Source organism: Periophthalmus magnuspinnatus, chromosome 7, assembly GCF_009829125.3.
Source record: "Periophthalmus magnuspinnatus isolate fPerMag1 chromosome 7, fPerMag1.2.pri, whole genome shotgun sequence".
Lineage (NCBI taxonomy): Eukaryota > Metazoa > Chordata > Actinopteri > Gobiiformes > Gobiidae > Periophthalmus > Periophthalmus magnuspinnatus.
In genome coordinates, this window is record NC_047132.1 from 33,450,580 (window position 1) to 33,473,546 (window position 22,967).

General features: G+C 42.6%; 1 protein-coding gene across 1 annotated transcript in view; it reads left to right on the plus strand.

Annotated features, from left to right (window-relative positions):
• LOC117373090 (membrane-associated guanylate kinase, WW and PDZ domain-containing protein 1) overlaps window positions 1-22,358 on the plus strand; it is a 115,636-nt gene extending 93,278 nt beyond the window's left edge. Inside the window, exons 13-19 of the mRNA XM_055222997.1 lie at window positions 5,919-5,990; window positions 15,312-15,512; window positions 16,903-16,979; window positions 17,069-17,215; window positions 18,523-18,661; window positions 20,232-20,319; window positions 22,267-22,358. Coding sequence (XP_055078972.1) covers window positions 5,919-5,990; window positions 15,312-15,512; window positions 16,903-16,979; window positions 17,069-17,215; window positions 18,523-18,661; window positions 20,232-20,319; window positions 22,267-22,273 — 731 coding nt within the window. The 3' untranslated portion in view covers window positions 22,274-22,358. The remainder of the gene's footprint in view (window positions 1-5,918; window positions 5,991-15,311; window positions 15,513-16,902; window positions 16,980-17,068; window positions 17,216-18,522; window positions 18,662-20,231; window positions 20,320-22,266) is intronic.
• Window positions 22,359-22,967: the final 609 nt, after the last annotated feature.

A 22,967-nucleotide genomic window follows, 5' to 3' on the forward strand; every position in this document is an offset into this window, starting at 1 on the left:
GGGATATCCTGAAGCCATTTCAGTATGTATTTAGGTTGGTCAAAAAATTTGATATCTGAGCAATACACGAACAATACACGAGCAATACAAGAGCAATACACGAGCAATACAAGAGCACTTGACTTTGTTGTGACCGTTGAGTTTGATCTAACAAGTACTACAAATCGATTGCTTTGTGTCAAAGGATTTCTTTGTCACCGTTGCCATGGTGACGAGAACACCATGGCAACACTGGTTGCTAGGTGAGTGTTCTAGAGCTGGTCACATGACTTCATGACAACATTATAGAATGCCTCATTTAAATGTGAGCTGGAGAACAGTCAGGATTCTATGGTAGAATTTGCTGTTTAAAGTGGCTGTACCTAGTTTTCATATAATTGAGCTAAATCTGTCTTGCTCATTACAGATATGTTGTAAACCACAACATCACAAGGGGAGACTGAGCATTTTGAGCATTGGATATGTAGACAGACTAATAAACCAGTAGACAGACTAATAAACCAGTTTTTTTGTTTTGTTTTAGTTTTTTCAATAAAGTCAATGACACCCATGCTTTTTTTTGCACCGTGTTGCCATGGCGATGCGCCAAACTGCCAATGTTATGCTAATGGGAAATCTCCAAATTTTTCCCATTCATGGGAATAATATTAGTTTCATGGAATAATGTGAAATTTGGCACCATGACTCTTCATGTCATCCTGATCAAAAAAGTCAATTAGACCCAAGTCATATTTTTCACTGGGTTGCCATTGCGAAAGCGCCCATGTTATCCTAATGGGAAAATTTCCAAATTTTCGTACATTTCAAAGTCTTATAACGACTTACTACCGTCAACGACGAACACAAAATTTGGCACAGTGATTCTTCAGGTCGTCCCCGACAAAAAAGTCCGAGGGGCCAAGTTTGTATTTTGCACGGTGTTGCCATGGCGATGCCTAGAAAACCCATGTTTTTGCATTTTGTGCATCAGCACTTCAGATGTGGTTTTTTTTGTAACTTATATTTTATTATTTTCAAAAATACAACAAAATAACAATGAACATTCGGTCAGCCGTCATTTAAATAAAAAAAAACATTTGTCCCAGTTTTCTACATATTTTTCCTTTTGTAACCTTAAAACATATGTAAGTCTCCATGGCACGAATTTCTTCCACAATGTCCCTCCAGTTGTCCAGCGTAGGGGGGTCTTCCTTGTGCCATTTGCGTGTAATGGCTTTTTTTGATGCTGCCAGTAATACCTTAATCAAGTAATGGTCCTTTTTTGGGATATGCGCATCAGTAGTCCGCCCAAAATACATCGTTATGCATGACCTTGATAGTGTGTACCCCAATATTTTCTCCATTTCTTTGCCCAAAGTTTCCCAAAATAGTGACACCTTGTTGCACTGCCAAAACACATGTGCATGTCCCACATTATACTCCCCACAATGTCTCCAACATGGTTGATCCACTGATAGAGATGCTTTTTTAATCTTTGGTGTGATGAAAAATCTGATGATGATCTTCCAGCAAAAGATTCTCCAGTTTGTTGAATTAGTTGAGGTTATCTGGTTTTGCCAAATTTTATACCAGTTATCATCACTTATTTCTTCTTTTATTTCTTTCACCCATTTATCCCTAATGTATAAGGACGTATTTTTCCTGTTAGCCCCCAAACCTTTATACCATTTAGATATAATTTTTGCACTCTTGTTCTTATATGCATCCCAAAGTGTCACAGTGATTATATTCAGTTCCCTCGGGAGGTCCGGTCTGATTTCTCTTTGGTAATAGTCTCTCACTTGCAGGTACATATAGAATTCCTGATGTTCTAAATCAAATCTATGCTTTATATTTTGAAAGCTTACCATTTCCCCTTCCTTAATGAATGTTCCTATTATATTCAATCCTTTATTTGCCCACTCTTTAAATTTGGTATTCATAATTCCTGGTTTAAAATTTGTATCATATGCTAGCCAACTTAAAAGTTTAATCTCTTTCTCTATTTTGAATCTTTTTACAATTCTGAACCAGACATCCAGAGTGAACTTGACCATACAGTCCAACTTTGTTACATTTTCTTTAAACAGTCTTTTGTTTGCAATCATTGCTCGTACATGGCAAACATTATTCACCTCAATTTGTTTCCACTTGGCCGTGCATTCAGAGTCACACCAACAACTCAAAGATTTGAGCTGGGCTGCATAGTAATACTCCTCTAAATTTGGCAGGGCCAATCCACCTTCATTTTTTGGTAATTGAAGTGTTGAAAATTTAATTCTTGGTTTGGCTCCATTCCATATGAATCTTGAGATTTTTTTGTTCCACTCCACAAATTGATTTGTTGGTATTGACACTGGCAGGGACTGGAAAAGATACAAAATTCTCGGTAGGACATTCATCTTAATTGTCTCGATTCTGGCATGTAGATCTAACAATAAAACCTCCCATCTTTCCATGTCTTTGTATATTTGTTGATTCAAAGGTTTATAGTTGGTCTCATATAATGTGTTAAAGTTATTTGTAATCTTTATTCCTAAGTAGTCTATTGATTTTTTATTCCACTTGAAATTATATTGCTGCGATATTTTTAGTGGAGGATTACAGTTTAAGAGGAGAACCTGTGTTTTCTCAATATTCAGTTTATAACCCGATAGATAGCCAACATAATTTAATAAGTCCATTAATTTAGGTAAACATACATCTGGTTGTTTTAAGTAAATTAGGACATCGTCAGCAAAATAGCCCCACCTTATGCTCTATATCCTTGATTTTAACTCCTATTATTCCCTCTTCCTGCCTTATAGCTTGTGCCAATGGTTCAATAAATATTGCAAAGAGGGTTGGTGACAAGCTGCACCCCTGTCTCGCAGATCTTTCTAGGGTAAACCAGTTTGTGAGACTGCCATTTATCTTTAGTCTTGCTTTTGGATCTTGGTACAGTGTCCTGACACAATTGATTGACTGTGTATTAAGGCCAAATCTTTCCAAACAACAATACAAAAATCTCCAGCCAACGCAGTCAAAAGCCTTTTCGGCATCCAGACTCAAAAGAAGTGCGCTTTCGTTTGTTTTTTGTGCTTGTTCGATTATATGTAAAGTCCTCCTTATATTGTCTTGGGTTTGTCGTCCTCTAATAAAACCTGCCTGATCCTCATCTCTCATATCGGAAAGAAATGTTTGGAATCTATTAGATATAATTGACGTATATATTTTGTAGTCACAATTGAATATTGATATTGGTCTATAACTTTCACAATATTCTTTGTTCTTGCCCTCTTTATGGATAATCATAATTATTGCTTCTCTCCACGAGGTAAAACTCCATTTTTCAGAGTATGGTTAAACGATGATAATAACAATGGGTTCAACTCTTCTTTGAAGGTCCTGTACCATTCCACTGGAAACCCATCCGTTCCAGGGGTCTTGTTGGATTTCATTCGTTTTATTGTACTTTCTAGTTCTTTTTCTGTGATAGGTGAACATAATATTGAATTTTGGGACACTCCTATATTTGGTAAATCTAATGAGTTTAAAAAAGCTCTAATTGTCTCATCGTCTGCTGATTTAGGTTGGGAATAAAGTTTAGAATAATATTTTTCAAATGTTTTTTCAATTTCTTCTGGTTTGTAAACTAAGTTTTCCGTTATCGGCTCTTATTTTGTAGATCGTGTTAGATTGTTGTTTATTTCTCAAACGTCTAGCAAGTGATTTTTTTTAACTTTGATCCTCCTTCATAATATGTTTGTTTCCGAAACCTAATATTTTTTTCCACTTCTTCTGTTAATATCTTATAAATTTTTCCCCTTGTTTCTTTAATCTTATCTAGTATCTCTGGATTGTTATATTTCTTATGTAATTTTTCAAGTTATTTTGCAATTTTCAAAAGTCAAAATTTGCTCCCGTTTGCGCATGCAAAGTCCGATTTTGGTCAAATTCGAATCAGTTGTAAAACTTTCATGCCTAATTCTCCTGATTGTGAAACAAATAAATTTGGCGCGACAGCGCCCCCTATAGAATAACAAATAAATTTGTATGGAAGGCTGAAAATTTTGTTTTCCCAAATGTTACCAAATTTGACACAAAATTCCATTGGGTCATCCCAATCAATAAAGTCAATCAGACCTATGTCGTCATTTGCACCGTGTTGCCATGGCGATGCACCAAACTGCCAATGTTATCCTAATGGGAATCCTCTCAATTTTTCCCATTCATGGGAATAATATTAGTTTCATGGAATAATGTGAAATTTGGCACCATGACTCTTCATGTCATCCTGATCAAAAAAGTCAATCAGACCCATGTCGTATTTTTCACTGGGTTGCCATGGCGATGCGTGAGAGCGCCCATGTTATCCTAATGGGAAAATTTCCAAATTTTTGTACATTTCAAAGTCTTATAACGACCTATTAACGTCAACGACGAACATAAAATTTTGCACAGTGATTCTTCAGGTCTTCCCCGTCAAAAAAGTCCGAGGGGCCAAGTTTGTATTTTGCACGGTGTTGCCATGGCGATGCCTGCAAAACCCATGTTTTTGCATTTTGTGCATCAGCACTTCCAATGTGTTTTGACTTGTTTGGTGACAAGTGCAGTCCAAAGCCCCAATAAAAAAGTGACAAGTGGCGCGTTAGCGCCACCCACAGGGAGTGCCGGGTCGGCCGAGTGTGAAGCACGGCCCGCGAGGGCCGTTCGATGCCGCTTGCGGCTTTAATTTTTGTTTTTTTCCGTTATTTTGAGTTTTGTTTTTGTTTTTTTGTTATTTTGAATTTATTTTTTTTAAAACTGTCCCCTCTCTCTGTCTCTGCTGCTTCAGACTCATTTTGGTCTTAAATGTTCGTATTAACCCTCTACATGATCCTGGGGTTTTTATTTCACTATTGTGTCTGTAAATCGAGATATGAACATTAATAACAGACAAATCAGACATGTTTTATCTAATTTTTTAAGTTATTTTGAGTTTATTTTTATTTATTTTATTATTTTTTTGTTATTTGTTTTTGTTTTGTTTTTTTGTTTAGGTCACTTTGAATTCATTTATTTATTTTTTTGTTATTTTAATTTTTTTTTCAGTTATTTTGATTTTTTTTTGTTGATTTTTTTTGTTATTTTAAGTTTTTCTTTTATTATTTTGAGTTCATTTATTTATTATTTGTTATATTGATTTTTTTTTTTTTTCCCATTATTTTGAGGTTGTTTTTTTTTTGTTTGTTTGTTATTTTGAGTTTATTTTTTTAAAAACTGTCCTCTCTCTCTGTCTCTGCTGCTTCAGACTCATTCTGGTCTTAAATGTTCGTTTTAACCCTCTACATGATCCTGGGGTTTTTATTTCACTATTGTGTCTGTAAATCGAGATCTGAACATTAATAACAGACGAATCAGGCGCCTCTTATGACGTATTATCTCATTTCCCGCTAAAATGACGTCCAGTTTTCTTTATATTTGTATTTACATTTTTAATCTTTTTTTATCTTTATATTTGTATTTACACCTTCACTCTTTCCGTCCTGTACCTCCATCACGCCGCGGCCCGCTCACGTCGTCCATATTAATCCCGCCGCTTCACATCACACACATCTTTTCATTTGTCATATATTCCACTCTTCCTCCTCTGTTCCACCCCTCCGCTCCTCCACCTCTCCGCCCACTCGCTCCACACTCTGCAGTAAAAGCATTCAGTCGGGTTTTTCAAAAGATTAAACTCTACCCCTCCCTCCTCGTCCTCTCCTCTCCTCGTCCTCTCCCTCCTCTTTCACTCTATCTCTCCTTCCCTCCGTCCATCGCTCCATCCCTAATGCCCGATGAGAGGAGGGCTAGCGCTAACACTCGCCGCGTACGGGAAGAACGGACGGACGAGCCGCCGGGGGGTTAAGTTGAAGTGTTGCACGTGGACGTTAGCATCGCGCCGACACCTGGATTTTTTATTTATTTTGTGAGAGCCAAAAAAACCAAAAACAACGCCATGCTGGAGCGACTACAGTCTGCTTTAAAAACTGTGAAGGAATCCAAACGTAATTATCATTTATTTGCTTGTCAGTTGCCGTTTTGTCGGTTCGTGTATCGGTTTATCGCAGTTTAAGCTAGTTGTGGAATCTGCGAGTGGTGATGTGAAACTCCGACGAGCGAATCAAACTTTACCGGGTTTGTTTACATCCGAGCGGGACGGTACGACGTTCTATATCTGCGTTTTATGAAATTATCTTCAGCGAAATGCTCATTTTCTAACTGATTTCTCTTTCGTTTTGACTAGCGTGCGGCGTAGCCCGTCTCCCTCCGGGCTGATGTCACGTCTGCAGCTCGTGTGGTTGTGTTTCTTTGGGGGGGACGGGGCTTTTTTTCTTTTTTTTTTTTTTTATGACGCTGGGGAGGGGTCCGGGTGCAGCGCTGGTGGGATACGCTGCAGAGAGATTACCCCAGAGACACTATAGCTCCATTTGGATGCATTTGTGCGTTTAAATAGGATTGTGTGCGCTGGGTACATCTGTGTGTGTGTGTGTGTGTGTGTGTGTGTGTGTGCGGTTTGACATGTGTTTATGACATATGTATTAAAGGGAGCTGTTGTTTTGATGCTAAGAGGACTATTTGAAAAGCTGCCCCGGCCTGGCTCGGGTTTTTGGGTCATTCAGATTAAAATGACAGCGAGGGGACAGAGGGGACAGAGGGGACAGAGGACACGTTTATGATCACATTTGTATAATATAGTGTTGTGATTCACTCTTTACATCCTGTGGCTTCAGAACTTGAGAGGTTTTTTTGAAAATGTCAAAAGCGCTCGCAGACAGGGGCGGCACCAGACTTTTTTGGTGGGAGGAGCTAAAGAAAAACTTGTAAAGAAACTGAGACTTAAACTTGTTTTTTTGTTCCGTAATAAACGGTGCTTTTCTTCTGCAGTAAAAAGGTGTCTTGTCACTGCGACCTTCTTATCCGTGCTACATTATGGGGACATTCTGAGCTTCTTCTTCTTCGTGTCTTCTAATGTTGGACACAATGTTTGACGCTTCCCTGAGGTTTATTACCAACTGTAGATCTGAGACCATCACTGTGACTTGTACTTAAGAGTAGAATGTCCTTCTCTGGCCACTAGAGGGCAGGGGCATTGGGACACTTTTATTTACAAAGCTGTACTTGGATTGCTGCCTCCTTATATTTGTATAAAGGTAAAATAGTGGCTCTTACTCCTTGCGTTCAAATGATCAGTTGTTTCCGTCTGTTCCTTTTGCCGCACAGAGCTGGGGAAGAAAAGCCTTTGTTCACTCTGCACCTTTTACTTGGAACTTGTTGCAGAAAGACTGGAAATGGACTGAACTGTTGTCCTTAAATGTTTTTAAAACTAAACTCAAAGCCTGACAGAGCCTCAATAATGTGCAGCTGTTTTTCATGATCGATGCAGTTTTAACGTTTTGTTTGTTTGTATTTGTTTTGAAATGTGCTGCCTCTGGGCCAGGACTCCCTTGAAAAAGAGGTTTTTAATCTCAATGGGACCTTCCTGCTTAATAAAGGTTAAATAAATAAATAAAAAGGGGGTTTGGACGAGCGGCGACTCTCGTACGACTTTTTGTCCAGTTACAGATTTAACTTTGACTTTTATGATGGTCATTTAGCTCAGAGCTGCTCAGACTTTTTCAGTGTGAGCTGCTTTTAAAATGATCGTGTCTGAAAGATCCACCACCGAATACAAACATGTTAAACATATATTTATTTGTAAATGTATTATGAATTCTTACATGTACAGTGCATTTTAATGTACTTTGCACAACGTCATGAGATAATCCTGCACAACACAAACTGAACTTCTCACATGTTCATTACTTGACTGATGATTTCTGCTCTGACACTGAACAGAATCAGTGAGATGCAGAGTTCAGGATGAAGCTTCTGACAGACAGGAGGAAAATTGCATTTTTCGTTTGAAAGTGATAACAGAGCAAATCTTGTGGATTACGGTTTTGTCTTTTTTTTATAGATATAAAAATCATGTTAAACAAAGTATCAGAATTTACAACTTCTATTTTACACATCCATCCGTATTTTTTCTTTTACGCATCGAATAAATGAGTGAAAATCCCCGCGGCGCCGCGCTCTCATTCAACACCAGGGACAACAGAGGCAGATTTACAGTAAAATATTTAGACAGCCCCGTGTCTCCGCTTTGAGACGCCGTTTTAATTTACATGAAGCACGACTGGGGGGAGTTACGCTGCTGGAAAGTCCGCAACTGCGCTCTATCGGCGACGATAGGATCCGACGCTATAGGGATAAACTCGCTCTTGTTTATGCAGCGTCCATGATGTGACCTCGGGTCAGGTGTGACCTGACTGTCCTGTGTATTAGTCATGTGACTGGATGGATGACGGGACGTGATCTACTCAAAATGCCTTCGACGTAATAACACCCCTGATTTAGAGGCTTTAAACGACAGAGACCAGACATTTTATCTTTATAGGACAGTTATAATTTTATTGATATCGAGTCAAAATCATGTTGAACTTTCCGTATCGTGTGAAGTGTTTTTGTTTTGTCTCATCTGTAAAATTCAGTTTCTTCTCATAATCGTAACATTAAAATTATAAACGGAGCCTAAACCCAGAGATGAACAGCTGCACCACAGTTTGGTCCTGATGGAGATTTGTATCGGTCCTATTTTAGTCCCGGTTTAGTCCCATTTTAGTCCTGGTTTAGTCCCGTTTTAGTCCTGGTTTAGTCCCATTTTAGTCCTGGTTTAGTCCCGTTTTAGTCCTGGTTTAGTCCCATTTTAGTCCTGGTTTAGTCCCGTTTTAGTCCTGGTTTAGTCCCATTTTAGTCCTGGTTTAGTCCCGTTTTAGTCCTGGTTTAGTCCCGTTTTAGTCCTGGTTTAGTCCCATTTTTGTACTGGTTTAGTCCCGTTTTAGTCCTGGTTTAGTCCCATTTTAGTCCTGGTTTAGTCCCGTTTTAGTCCTGGTTTAGTCCCGTTTTAGTCCTGGTTTAGTCCCATTTTAGTCCTGGTTTAGTCCCGTTTTAGTCCTGGTTTAGTCCCGTTTTAGTCCTGGTTTAGTCCCATTTTAGTCCTGGTTTAGTCCCGTTTTAGTCCTGGTTTAGTCCCGTTTTAGTCCTGGTTTAGTCCCGTTTTAGTCCTGGTTTAGTCCCATTTTAGTCCTGGTTTAGTCCCGTTTTAGTCCTGGTTTAGTCCCATTTTAGTCCTGGTTTAGTCCCGTTTTAGTCCTGGTTTAGTCCCATTTTTGTACTGGTTTAGTCCCATTTTAGTCCTGGTTTAGTCCCGTTTTAGTCCTGGTTTAGTCCCATTTTAGTCCTTCCTTGTTCAGTGTTTTTTTTTTTCTTTCTTTTTTCTACTTTCTACATTTTATAAAGAAACAGAAAACATCAAATAGAGTCAGAAATATGAAGCAAGTTTAATAATCGATCTAAAAAATGATATTCTGATTATGTGAACAGACCCGGAGTTATTTTCTTTCAAACATTTGCAGGTTTTGCCTCAGTTTCAGTGAGCGTTTATTGAACAGCGCCGCCCTGGTGGTGAGTTTGAAGCCGTGCGTTATCGTTTGTTTTATTTTCTTGTTATATTAAGAGTCTGTGCTGTGGCAGGTCGTCTCTGTCCACGTCTTCATCATAATCATCCCGTTGGCGAGTCGCACAGATGATGTTTCCAAAAGCTTCAGTCCATTTTTCTCGTTGGATATCGACCGACAGACAGAGGTCACGTTTCACCGCTGAGTCGGGGGTTTTCAGGATTATTCCGCAGACGTCGGGCGATGTGAGGACACAGGCTGGAGTCTGGACAGACCTCAGATGGTCAAAGATCATTCCACAAACCTGAGAATACGCAAATATATGAGGATCACGGTGGCGTCGGAGGAAGAAAAGAGTTTGTTTACGTCAAAGTGAAAGTTACGTCTTTATGTTCATGACTAGAGCCGCGCGATGGAAAAAATCATATGTAACCGGTTCATATATATGTAAAATTATTGCAAAATTACACAAAATGCTGCTTTCGTTTGTCACAGTTTTGTCCGTACCTGGTGTTTTGACTTGGTCCTCCAGCCGCTTCTCCTTTGTTTTTCTTTCTTCTTCGTGTGTCCCTCGCTCCTGGTTTGACTCCGCCTCTTCCCTTTACAAACCGATATTAGGAAGAGTTCAGTCATTCATTGTAACCCCAAGTGTCCTCTTTTAATCGTCTTTATCTTTGTTTTACATCTGTGGTTATATTTGATTTGTATTTAAGTTAATATCGATCTCCTGTGTCGTTCCGTTGTTTTTGTTTGTTGATTTTCTCTATCGTCTTTTGTTGTGTAGTGCGGGCTGGACCGGTGTGTAGCGGCACGTGTTGATGAAGTTTTATACTTTTTGTGAAACGGGTTAAAGGCGATTTAAAAGTTCCCGCGGCGTCTTGTGGCTCCAACGCAGACGTCCACCGGTCACACGTAAACAGAATCACAATATGGATCATTTTATATCACCATAACGACAGAAACCACGATACACAACAACAAAGTATGTTTTCAGTTATTCTCTGAAAAGTTGGACAAAAAATGTATTGTCGACTTTCCTCCACATTTAACCGAACTGTCACAAACGAAAAACACATTTAATGCAGCGACATAAATGTATAAATGTACTTTACTGATCGGGAAGAACGTACCTCAGATCCAGGACTTTGACGAGGTCTTTAAACTCGTCCTCCTCAACTACAAACACAGACTTACAAATATATAACGGGAAATGGTGAGATGTGATTCGTTTACGGCGCTGGGACGTTTTTCCGCGCTGTGCCTTGTGCAAATCGCTGCTTTATCGTCGTCTGGCTGTAGTTTTTGATCCCACTCTTCCAGGACTCGTTTTTTTTTGGATTCTTATTTATTCTTTTTTGCGTCTTTCATCGGGCGAGAGCAGAGGTTTGTCGTCTCGTAGCACAGTTTGCATATGGTCGTTTTCTGCTCCCGTCGAACCCGAAATGTCACCGAATCACAGACGTGCGCCCTCTTTTGGGTAAAAGTGTTTCTTCGTCTCGTGCTGCCTGCGGACCTGCGACTCCGAGTATGAAACTTCAGCCTGTTTCTCGTTCGTCTGAGTTCACCCTTGTGTGTTTTCCTCCCAGTCGAGTTTCGTTGAAATTCCTCTGGGCTCAATTTGACCCTGATTTATTTTTCTCATAACTCAGCCATAAAATAACATCCTTTTTTTTTGGTTAGTAGGTCGTATTTTAGTAAAGATTGTTTATTTTTGGACCTCAAAATCTCACGCAGCTCTTAATTTCCATCACTGTCCCGTGTTTGTCGAGTGCGATGGTGGAAATTAAGTCGATCTGAGATAGAAGAGACACAAACGGGGGTCAAATTGAACTTTAACGTGACTTGTTTTTAAGATAAGATCAGATCTGCCTTTATTAGTCCCACAGGGGGGAAATTCCAGTATTGCACCGCACAGTTAAAGAACAAGAAGGAAAATAAAACAAGATAATAGAAAAATAGCTTAAAAAAAAAAAAAATTGACTTAAAAAAGACAGTTCTTATTCTACAATCAACATTTTTTCAAGTGGCCCATTTGATGAAGAAATGTCCACGTTCTGCTGTGAGGGATTTATTTTTTTGGGGTCATAACTTACCCCAGGACGACACGAGGGTTTTAAGTAACGTCTTTATTTTCACTTATACAAACGTAGAGTCTGCACAGTGACAATACGACAGTTTAATCGTGTATTTGCTGTAATAACTGAGAGAAACGATAGAAGAGAAACGTCACGATAGACACTTTTCTATCGGTTTATCGACGTATCGCCTCGGACAGTTCATGACTTCACCACGAGATAAAGAGCTTTTTCGTTTTACCTGTCGCTTTTGTCGCTTGTTTTTAGACCAGGGACAAACTGCAGCCCAGGGGCCACACACGGCTCTTTGGGCTTATTAATCCGGGCCAAACGTGACCAAATTATGTGTAATGCCAACGTTTCCCCACAAGATGGCGCGTGTCAGCCACATCGACCTTGTCCGCGTGTGTTATTCTTAAAAAAAAACACTTCCCTTCTCTAAAAATGAGCTTGAGTGGACAACAAAATATTTATTCACTGACGTCCGATCAAAAACTGTGAGTCTGATTCGCCAAGAAACAGTCGTGGTTTTCAAAAAAGGTCAATATCAGCCGCTACGATCGGCGCCAACAACGCAGGAACGAGCGGCTATGGCTCAGAGGCTGGCAGACAATTTACAGATTTAATTAATGCATTTGGAAAACGATTTGTACAATGAGCCTTGAATATCCGCGCAGTCTCGTCTAGTGACCGGAAACGCCGCGGTGATGTCGGGAAATGACCAGATTAAACTCGACCGTTCAAATCTAACACTCACAGTTAAGATAAACGTGTAACTACGGACACTTTTACTTTTCTCGTTTCTGTTTTCATTTGGCTGTTTTCAAACTGTTAAACTGCATATTTAATGAGCGACGGACAAACACTGGCGTATTCGCTTCTTCGGGACGTGCCAAAAACGCTTTCAGGAATGAGAACGCGGCGGAGTGTCCTTCAGAACGGCCTCATTTGAACCGACTCCTCGCGTAAAATACAACTTTGTCTTTATTTTCAAACAGGTTCATCTCTTTAGAATTTAAGTATTTGGTTATTATGAAAGAAAATGTCATTAATAATAAGTTTTACACGTTTAAGTTGAGCAGGATTCCCACACGTCCTGGAAAACCTGGAAAATAATTGGTTTTCCAGACATGGGAAAAGTGTTTGAAGTGACTTTGGGCACAGTTAAAATACATATTTAATGGAAAGAAAAGCTGGTAATGCGTTTATGGACGCTGTGGTGGCATAATTTGAAAAATCCTGGAAAAGTCCTTGAAAGGTCCTGGAAAAGTCCTTGAAAAGTCCTTAAAAAGTTATTGAAAGGTCCTGGAAAAGTTGTGGAAAAGTCCTTGAAAAGTCCTTAAAAAGTTATTGAAAGGTCCTGGAAAAATCCTGGAAAAGTCCTTCAAAGATCCTTGAAAGGTCCTGGAAAAGTTCTTGAAAGGTCCTGGAAAAATCCTTGAAAGGTCCTGGAAAAGTCCTGGAAAAGTCCTTGAAAAGTCCTGGAAAAGTTCTTGAAAAGTAATTTAAAGGTCCTGGAAAAGTCCTTAAAAAATCCTTGAAAAGTAATTGAAAGGTCCTGGAAAAGTCCTTGAAAGGTCCTTGAAAGTCCTGAAAAGTCTTTTAAAGTCCTTGAAAATGATTACTAGCAAAGTGTGTAAACCCTGAGTTTAGATATTGATGAAACATTAAATATTGTCGAGAGAGAATGTGAAGGACGTCTGCAAACAAAAACACTGAACCTCATGAGCCTTTGAAATGTGCTTTTCTAGTCACTTAAATTATGAATAATAAGAATAAAAAGAGCCACGTGAGAACTGATGCATTTTTAATCAGATAACGGCGGCTGACAGGGGCCGTTCATTTGTTTTCTTGCACAAAGTCACGATTAAACCTGTTTTTGCGCTGATGTAAAACTGAACAAAAGCTTCAGAAACACAGTGAAAGAAAAACGACGTCGTCTCGTTTTGGGGAGACATTGTTAGATTATATTTTCCCAAACTCAGAACAGTTGGTTCCACAAAAGTGAGTGAGCGAGTTTCAACACAGAGGATTTTAAAATAATCCACATTAAAAATAGAAAAGGTTTGGGCTGGAAGAAGAGCATTTTCAAGAGCATTACATCATCCACATTAGTCTGAGGAAAGAAACGGCCCAGACGCGACGGTTTTATCACTAAAACTATAAAAACTTAAGTAAAATTCCTGTAACTCAGTGAAAATAAATGTACGAAACAGTCACTCAAAAAATACTACAAATAAAAATGAAACTAAAGATTTTGAACCAGTAAAAGTCAAAGTCCCACCACCATCCACAGACTCACCACGTTCACACCAGGCCATGTGGGTCAAGTGTGTTGCCTAATGGCACAACAACAGTTTTTGTCACTAGCGCCCCCCTGTGGCACCTGGTGTCTCCACAGCTCCAGGTCCTGCTTCATATCAGAGATTTGAAAATGATAAATACAAAAGTACAAGTCTGAGCTGGAGCTTTCATTTCATAAGAGTCAACTTCACACAGACGTTAGCACAAAGACGTTAGCACAAAGACGTTAGCACAAAGACTTTAGCACAAAGACGTTAGCACAAAGACGTTAGCACAAAGACTTTAGCACAAAGACGTTAGCACAAAGACGTTAGCACAAAGACTTTAGCACAAAGACGTTAGCACACAGACTTTAGCACAAAGACTTTAGCACAAAGACTTTAGCACAAAGACGTTAGCACACAGACGTTAGCACACAGACCTTAGCACACAGGTGTTAGCACACAGTCGTTAGCACACAGGTGTTGGCACACAGACGTTAGCACACAGGCGTTAGCACACAGGTATTAGCACACTGATGTTAGCTCACAGATTCTGTATGTGTAAAATCTTCTTACAAACACACTTCACTTTTCATTTGACTGATTTTGAAAACACTGGTGGCTCCGTCGAGCTCCAAGACAAATGAGGAACGATAAGAGTTTGTGATGTGTCAGCTCTGGAGATGTGGACTGATAGATGGACGAGGAGGAGGAGGAGGAGGAGGAGGAGGAGAAGGTGGTTTCAAGGAGACACTGGAAGACAGATCTGTGTAACTTACAGCGCTCACTCTCTGCCAAAGCTCAATTACAACATGTTTAAGAAAAGTGCCGTGAGCTGCTCTGGAGTGAATCTGTGGAGTGAATCTGTGGAGTGAATGTGTGGAGTGAATCTCTTGGACGTGTTCGGGGGTAAAAGCCGTTTTGATAATGAGCTTTTGGATCCAAACATTAAGTTTAAATGTATTTGACCCACAGACTGAATAAAGACATGAGTGAGACGGGAGTGTTCAGGTCCAGATGAAGCTCACTGAGGCTGGAGCAGAGCTGCATATTTGGAATTCTGACCACAAGTATCATAGCAACCAAAGAGCCAATCAGGAGTGAGGCTGTTGAAGCTTGTGCCCTGGTTTAGTTTTTACTATATTTATTAGGAAAGCCTCATACATTTATGTAGAGATGATGCTGTTTTGTGTAAAGTGCGCCCTCTGCTGATCAGACAGTTTTAAAGCTGCAGCAAGATTTTGATCTAAAATCTTAAATTTTCATTGAAATACAAGTAAAACTACATTTTTTTCTCATCTCTGTTGACGATAAAAAGAAGGTCGCACTTTAAAAATGTGGAGATAAACATTTATAATCAACCTGCTCCTGTTTTTAACGTTTAAATGGACAAATATGGACGTTATTATCTTATTTGTTCTGTATTTGAAGACATTTTAAAGACATTTCCTCGTGTTTGTGTTTGTCAGCGGCGTCTCTTCTGCCCCATCGCTTCGTGACGGTGCGTCGGGGAAGTCCGGCGTCTAAAAGTGGGCAGATCCGTCCAGGAGATCGTCTGGAGGCGGTGGAGGGTCAGTCTGTCGTCCATCTGCCCCATCGAGAGCTCTCTCAGATCCTGCGCCGCGCCGGGAACACGCTGCGACTCACCATCGTCCCCAGACCCAGCACCTGTAAGTGGAACGCCACGGGAACGCCACGGGAACGCCACGGGAACGCCACGGGAACGCCGCCGATACGACTCAGGCCAGAGCAGCCGATCCCCGATAAGATCTGACCGGATTTGATCATTTCCCCCATAAATATATGATTTAAAATGACAGCGAATATAAATATAAATACTAATATAAATATCGGCCCAAGCAGCAGGTTTAAGGCTGATATCCCATAGGCAAAACAGTTCAAATATCAGCTCGATATATCGAACAGATATGTCCCTGTGAGAGCAACTCCCATGGATTCAGCACAAGTGAGGTCAGAGGTCAAAGGAAACTAATAAAAACACGACGAAAACATGAAATAAAAACATGACATAAAAACACAAAACACGACAAAAACACGACAAAAACACGACAAAAACATGAAATAAAAACACAAACATAAAAACACAACAAAATTTTTACCACAATTATAATCTAAATGCCCTGTGTCACTTGTCACTATGGAGATGTCATTACTTTACAAATGTTCCACAGTATAGAATAAACTTATCCATCTTATATTTATTCATTTACAGGTGGTTTGTGAGTGGGGTCGCCTCTCCACAGATCTGACCTGTAACTTGGCCTGAGATATGTTTTATTTAATGTCATACTCCGGAACATTCCAGACAAAGTTTCTTCGTAGAGATGAGCAGCGTGTTGGGTAAACTCCTCTCTACTGCGTCACAGCTGATGTCATCCACATTCCCCGGGTGTGACGCTAACTGGAGGCACCGCTCTGTCTGAAGCTGTTACTCAAGTTAGACTTTAACCTGAGCTTTGTTTTAACACAATCTGACCATAAAGAGCTGATGAGGCTGGAGCTGATCTGTTAAACAAGACTCTCCCAAATAACGTCACAGCCACAAGCTAACTAGCATTAGCATTAGCATTAGCCAACAGTTTTTTCAGTGAGTCACTTTCACCTTTTTGTGTAAAATCAAACTCTAAACAGGACCATGAGCTCAGACTGACCACAGGCTCCTGAAAATGCTCTTTAAATCACTGTTGAATCTTTTTCTTGAGTTTTCAGATGATTTTTTAAAACTTTTTTTGGCAGAGTTTGCTAAAGTGAGCATTGTGTTTCCATGGTAACTGCAGAACATCCTCCATCTTTTACATCACGTTGACCTACTTACCGCATTTAACGACAAACGCAACACGCAGCAACATCACGGATGACAAGGCGCCCCAGAGACACTGAAGGACGGGTCAAATGTGTCAGAGATGGGTCAAATGTGTCAGAGATGGGTCAAATGTGTCAGAGATGGGTCAAATGCAGAGGACACATGTGAACTTTAACCTTAAATCTCCCTTAACACTATGAAATTAAACTTATTTTTTCTGTCTGTAATGTTTCTAGACTCTTCCACGTTCCCAGAATCCAATGAGTTTGAGTCCGGTCACAGAAGCAGGAAAGGTCAGAGGTCACGACCCAAGGTAACCCCGTGATATTCTAACAGATCACACAAACATAAACATAAACAAACATAAACATAAACCTGTTGTTGAACTCTGGTCTTTTCCAGCGCGACTCGAGGTACTACAGCGTGGACCTGGACCGGGGCCCCTCAGGTTTCGGCTTCAGTCTCAGAGGAGGGAGCGAGTACAACATGGGGCTGTACGTCCTCGCGCTGATGGAGGCGGGGCCAGCCGCACGCAGCCACAAGATGCAGGTCGGTGTTTGACGTAACGACAATGAACAAATTTAACGTGTTTGTTTGAGACTTAAACACAAAACAAACTTCACTGTGTGGGATTTATTTACACACAGAGACACACACACACACAGAGACACACAGACACAGACACACACACACAGAGACAAGCACACACAGACACACCCCCACAGACACACACAGAGACACACACACAGAGACACACACACACAGACACACCCCCACAGACACACACAGAGACACACACACAGACACACACAGAGACACACAGACACACACACACACAGAGACAAGCACACAGAGACAAACACACACAGACACACCCCCACAGACACACACAGAGACACACACACAGAGACACCGACACACACACAAACACACCCCCACACACCCCGAGACACACACACACACTGGAGGTGAGGGGGGTTTGAGTGTCTTGCTCATGGACACATCGACAGCTGGAATCGCTCCATGTTTCAAAAGCTGAAGTTTAAATGGAGTCTCTGTATTTTCTGTGTCGTCAGTGTTTGTTTTTTTTTTTTATCATTTCACTAAAACAGAAACAGAGACATGACGAGGCCTAAAGTCTGAACCTCAGGGCCTCAGCACAAACATGAGGCCCGAGGTAAAAGACCCTCCTCTAAATGAACAGACTGAGGGGCCCGAATGGGCCCTAAGAGCCTGGGCCCTAAGAGCCTGGGCCCGGGACAACACACCCCTTTGTCTCCCTCTCCTCTTTCTCCTCTCTCCCCCTCTCTCCTCCTCTCCTCCCTCTCCCCCTTGTGGACTCCTCTGGTATTGCATCACTGGTTTTGTCCCCTCAGGTTTCTCCTCCCTCTTCTCTCCTCTCCTCCCTTTCTCCTCCCTCTCCTCTCTTGCCTCTCCTCCCTCTCTCCTCCTCCTCTGGTCCCTCCCCCTTGTGGACTCCTCTAGTATTACATCGCTGGTGTTCCCTCAGGTCTCCCCTCTTCTCCCTCTTTTCTTTCTCCTCCTTGTGGCCTCCTCTGGTGTTGCATTACTGTTGTTGTCTCCTCAGGTCTCTCTTCTCCTCCACTCCTCCCTCTCCTCTTCTCTCCTCCCTCTCTCCTCCTCTCCCCCTTGTGGCCTCCTCTGGTATCACATCACTGGTTCCTCTGTCTCCTCAGGTCTCTCCTCCCTCTCCTCTCCTCCTCTTTCCTCCCCCTCCTCCTCCCGGTCTCCTCTGGTATCACCTCACTGGTTCCTCCTCTCCTCAGGTCTCTCCTCCCTCTCCTCTCCCCCTTGTGGTCTCCTCTGGTATCACATTTCCGGCGTTGTCTCCTCAGGTGAGCGATCAGCTGGTGGAGATAAACGGCGACAGCACGGTGGGGATGACGCACAGTCAGGCCGTGGAGCAGATCAGGAGAGGAGGACACAGGATCCACCTGGTCCTGAAGAGAGGGAACGGCTACGTCCCCGACTACGGTAAAAACACCTGTCCAGGCTCGTTTGTCCTGTGACCTCTGACCTCTGACCTGGAGGTGGGCGATATGCAAAATGGTATTATTTATTTTCAGTATTTATTTTAAAAAACTATTACGACGACAAAGAAAAACACAGATTAAATGGAACAAAATGACAGAGACGTGTGTAATTTTCGTGGTAAAAGTTAAATATCTCTGCACTTTTATGGTTCAGTTTAAACTTTTTTAACGTTTTGAGTCATGATTTTTAATTATTACATATTTAAAGGGACATTCTGGCACATTTCTGATGGATTTGTAAAATATCGTTGAGAAAATTTCTTAAAAGGTTTTCATTTCGTCAGTATCGTCCACCTCTACTTGTTACTAGCGACACACCGATACCGATACTGGATCAGGTATCGGTTTGATTATATCGGTAAAGCTGATTCTTTCGATATGACATGATTTAGTGATTCTGGCCCAAATCGTTTCATGTTTCAGTCTCACACGGTCGAGCTCTGAATTTTAAGGAAATAAGAGACAGTTTTGTCTCTGGTATCGGTTCATTTGGGCAGATGTTTAAAGTATCAAAGTATCGGTATCGGAGCTGAAAAGGCAGAATCGTCTCAAACTGATTCTAACTTTGTTCTTCTCTTTTCACTTCTGCCTCATTTTATTTCATGGATTTTTCTTATGTTTTTTTCCCTCTTTATATTTTCTGTTCGTGTTCCTCCTTCTTTTCCCCTTTACCTCCTCCCTCCTCCTCTGTCTCTCCTCCTCTGTTCTCCTCTCCTCCCCCTCTCATCCTCCCTCTCTCCTCACTCTCTTCCTCCTCTCTCCTCCTCCTCCCTCTGTTCTCCTCTTCCCCTTCTCCTCCCTCTCCTCCCCTTCTCCTCCCCCTCTCCCCTCCTCTCCCCCCTCTCCTCCCCCCTCTCCTCCCCCTCTCTCCCCCTCCTTCCCCCTCTCCCCCTCCTCTCCTCCCCCTCTCTCCTCCCCCTCCTCCCCCTCTCCTCCTCCTCCTCCTGCTCCTCCTCCTCCCCTGCTCCTCCCTCTGTTCTCCTCCCCCTCTCTCCTCCTCCTCCTTCTGCTCCTCCTCCTCCTCCCTCTGTTCTCCTCCCCCTCTCTCCTCCTCCTCCTGCTCCTCCTCATCCCCTGCTCCTCTCTCTGTTCTCTGCCCCCCCTCCCCCTCTCTCCTCCTCCCTCTCTTCCCCCCTCTCTTCCCCCTCCTCCTCCCCTGCTCCTCTCTCTGTTCTCTGCCCCCCTCCTCCCCCTCTCTCCTCCTCCCTCTCTTCCTCCCCCTCTCTCCTCCTCCTCCTCCTGCTCCTCCCTCTGTTCTCCCCCTCCTCCCCTTCTCTCCTCCTCCTCCCTCTGTTCTCCCCCCCCTCCCCTCCCCTCTCCTCCTCCCCCTCCTCCCCCTCTCTCCTCCTCCTGCTCCTCCTCCTCCCCTGCTCCCCCCCCCCTCCTCCCCCTCTCTCCTCCTCCTGCTCCTCCTCCTCCCCTGCTCCCCCCCCCCCCTCCTCCCCCTCTCTCCTCCTCCTCCTCCTCCCTCTGTTCTCCCCCCCCCTCCTCCCCTCTCTCCTCCTCCTCAGTGGAGCTGTCCAGTCTTTCTCTGTGTATGACAAACTCTAAACTGGGGGAGCCGTGCTTCTATGTGATTGGCCGAACAGAACATACGCGGTTGGTAATGGTTCCTGTTAGTTCTCTCATTTTCTCTCTCTTCATCGCTCTGCTCCATCGCTTTCCTCATTCACAGAAAATAGAATAAAGTGACAATAAAATGTATTTAAATGTATTTAAAATGTCTAAAATGCACTTTACAGTAAAAACACTTGATAAAAATAAAGCTCATGTTGTTTTCAAAGCTCAGAACAGCCTAGACACATTTAAAGCTACACTATGTAACTTTGTTGGTGGGAGTCCAGTGCCTGCTTGTCTCCATGGCGATGTTATTGCTTTGTCTGAAATGTTCCACAATATGACATTAAACCTCTTTAATGTTTACAAACACAGGTTCTCACAGTGAGTCTTTACACTGTGGAACATTCCAGGCAACTCAATGACATCTCCATGGAGACAAGCAGGCGACTGACCCTCCACCAGTAAAGTGACCTAGTGCGCCTTTATAAACAGTAGTAAAACCTCCCTCAGGCGTCCAGCCCGTCTCCATGGCAACAGGAGCAGTTACATAAACAGATCGATTTATTTACATCGTCTCACAAACATTTATCTGTTTGTTTTTATAAAGTTTACCCAAACGACGCTTTACCAGGACTAAACCAGGACTGAACCTGGACTAAACCAGGACTAAACCAGGACTGAACCAGGACTAAACCAGGACCAAACCAGGACTAAACCAGGACCAAACCAGGATTAAACCAGGACTAAACCTGGACTGAACCAGGACCAAACCAGGACCAAACCAGGACCAAACCAGGACTAAACCAGGACTGAACCAGGACCAAACCAGGATTAAACCAGGACTAAACCTGGACTGAACCAGGACTGAACCAGGACTGAACCAGGACTGAACCAGGACCAAACCAGGATTAAACCAGGACTAAACCTGGACTGAACCAGGACTGAACCAGGACTGAACCAGGACTGAACCAGGACCAAACCAGGACCAAACCAGGACTAAACCAGGATTAAACCAGGACTAAACCAGGACTGAACCAGGACTGAACCAGGACCAAACCAGGACTAAACCAGGACAAATACCAAATAAAACAGGACTAAAGGTTTATCTAACACTCCAGAGCTTTACAGAATAAGAGAGACATTAAAATCACAATAAAACAAATCAAAACATAAATAATCTTCATAAAATGAGTAAAACCAAAGACCTCGAACCACAGTCGGACATTTTGAATTGAAAGAAAACACAACCAGACGAGTCTGTAGACGTGTCACTCTCGTTTGCATCTTAGCACCAGAAATGTTATTAAAATGTAAATTATTTCATTCAGATTAGACAGAGTTCAGCTCCAAATGGAGCTAATTGAGGCTAACGGTTATAGCGGCTAATCTGGAGTCCAGTTCCATATTTGAAATTCTGACCACGAGTATCATAGCAACCAGAGAGCCAATCAGGAGCGAGGCTGTTGAAGGTAACGCCTCTTCCTGTCCGCAGCACTGGTTTAGCAACGCTGTCAATCAAACCTGTTGCTAACGCTAACAGGAGCGACCTCGGGGAAAGAAGGACCTGATTTGTCTGTTATTAATGTTCATGTCTTGATTTACAGACACAATAGTGAAATAAAAACCCCAGGATCATGTAGAGGGTTAATACGAACATTTAAGACCAGAACGAGAGGGAGGAGACACAGGAGAATTGGAGCCAGGTTAGTTATGTCCATTTATATAAAAAGTCGATGGCCCTGATTCATCAAACTGTTTGTAAATCAAGTCTAAACCAGGACAATTAAACACTCAAACTGCAGAGTAGCACCAGATGAGCCAGATGAGCCAGATGAGCCACTGCACAGTTTGACACAAAAAAAGATCCTAAAACAAGAGGCTGTTACACAAGCAGTTATAAAACTCCATTTCACAGCTTCCATTACATAACCCTCCTCTCCCGCTGCACCTGTGTAAAGTCTGTGTCTCTCTCTCTCGTGTGCGCAGGCCGTGAGCGCAGGCCCCGCCCCCTCTCGCCCCTGCCCCGCCCCCAGGAGCCGGGTGTGGCTGCAGTAGGCCGGAGGAGGCGGACGGCGAGGAGCGACAAACCCCGCCGAGGAACCGAGTCTCCACACGAACGGGACAAAAGTGAAAGGGGACGCGGCGGACGGAGAGCGGGGGCGGACTCGCGTTTACAAAGTCCGGTCTCCGCGGCGACCGAGCGACGAAAAGGCACGAGGAGCCGCAGGAAGAAACGCGAATCTCAAAGTTTACCCCGAGAAAACCTTAGGAGCCGTCGTCACAGCGACACAGACACGAGAGAGAGGAAGACGGGGCGGAGCAAAACCAGGAAGAAGAGAGGCCGTAGTGAGGAGAGGTCAAAGGTCGAGGAGGGGCAGGCAGAGGAGGAGGTGCAGAGAGGAGCGGTTAATGGCACTTTAGAACCAGAGGGAGCAGAGGAGATTGCACAAGAAAAAGAAAAAGAAGAGGAGGTGGTGGAGGTGACAGGAGAGATTACAGGAGGAGAGAATGAGGAGGAGGAGGTGTGGCCTATTCCCAGCCCGACGCTAAAGCTGCCCACGCCAAAGCAGGAGGCGAGGAGGAGTGAGGAAGAGGAGGCGAGGAGTGACTTTGGAGAAGAGTTGAGAGATTTAACAGGAGAGTACAGACGTTTAATGGGAGGAAACAGGGAGATTAGAAGGATACCA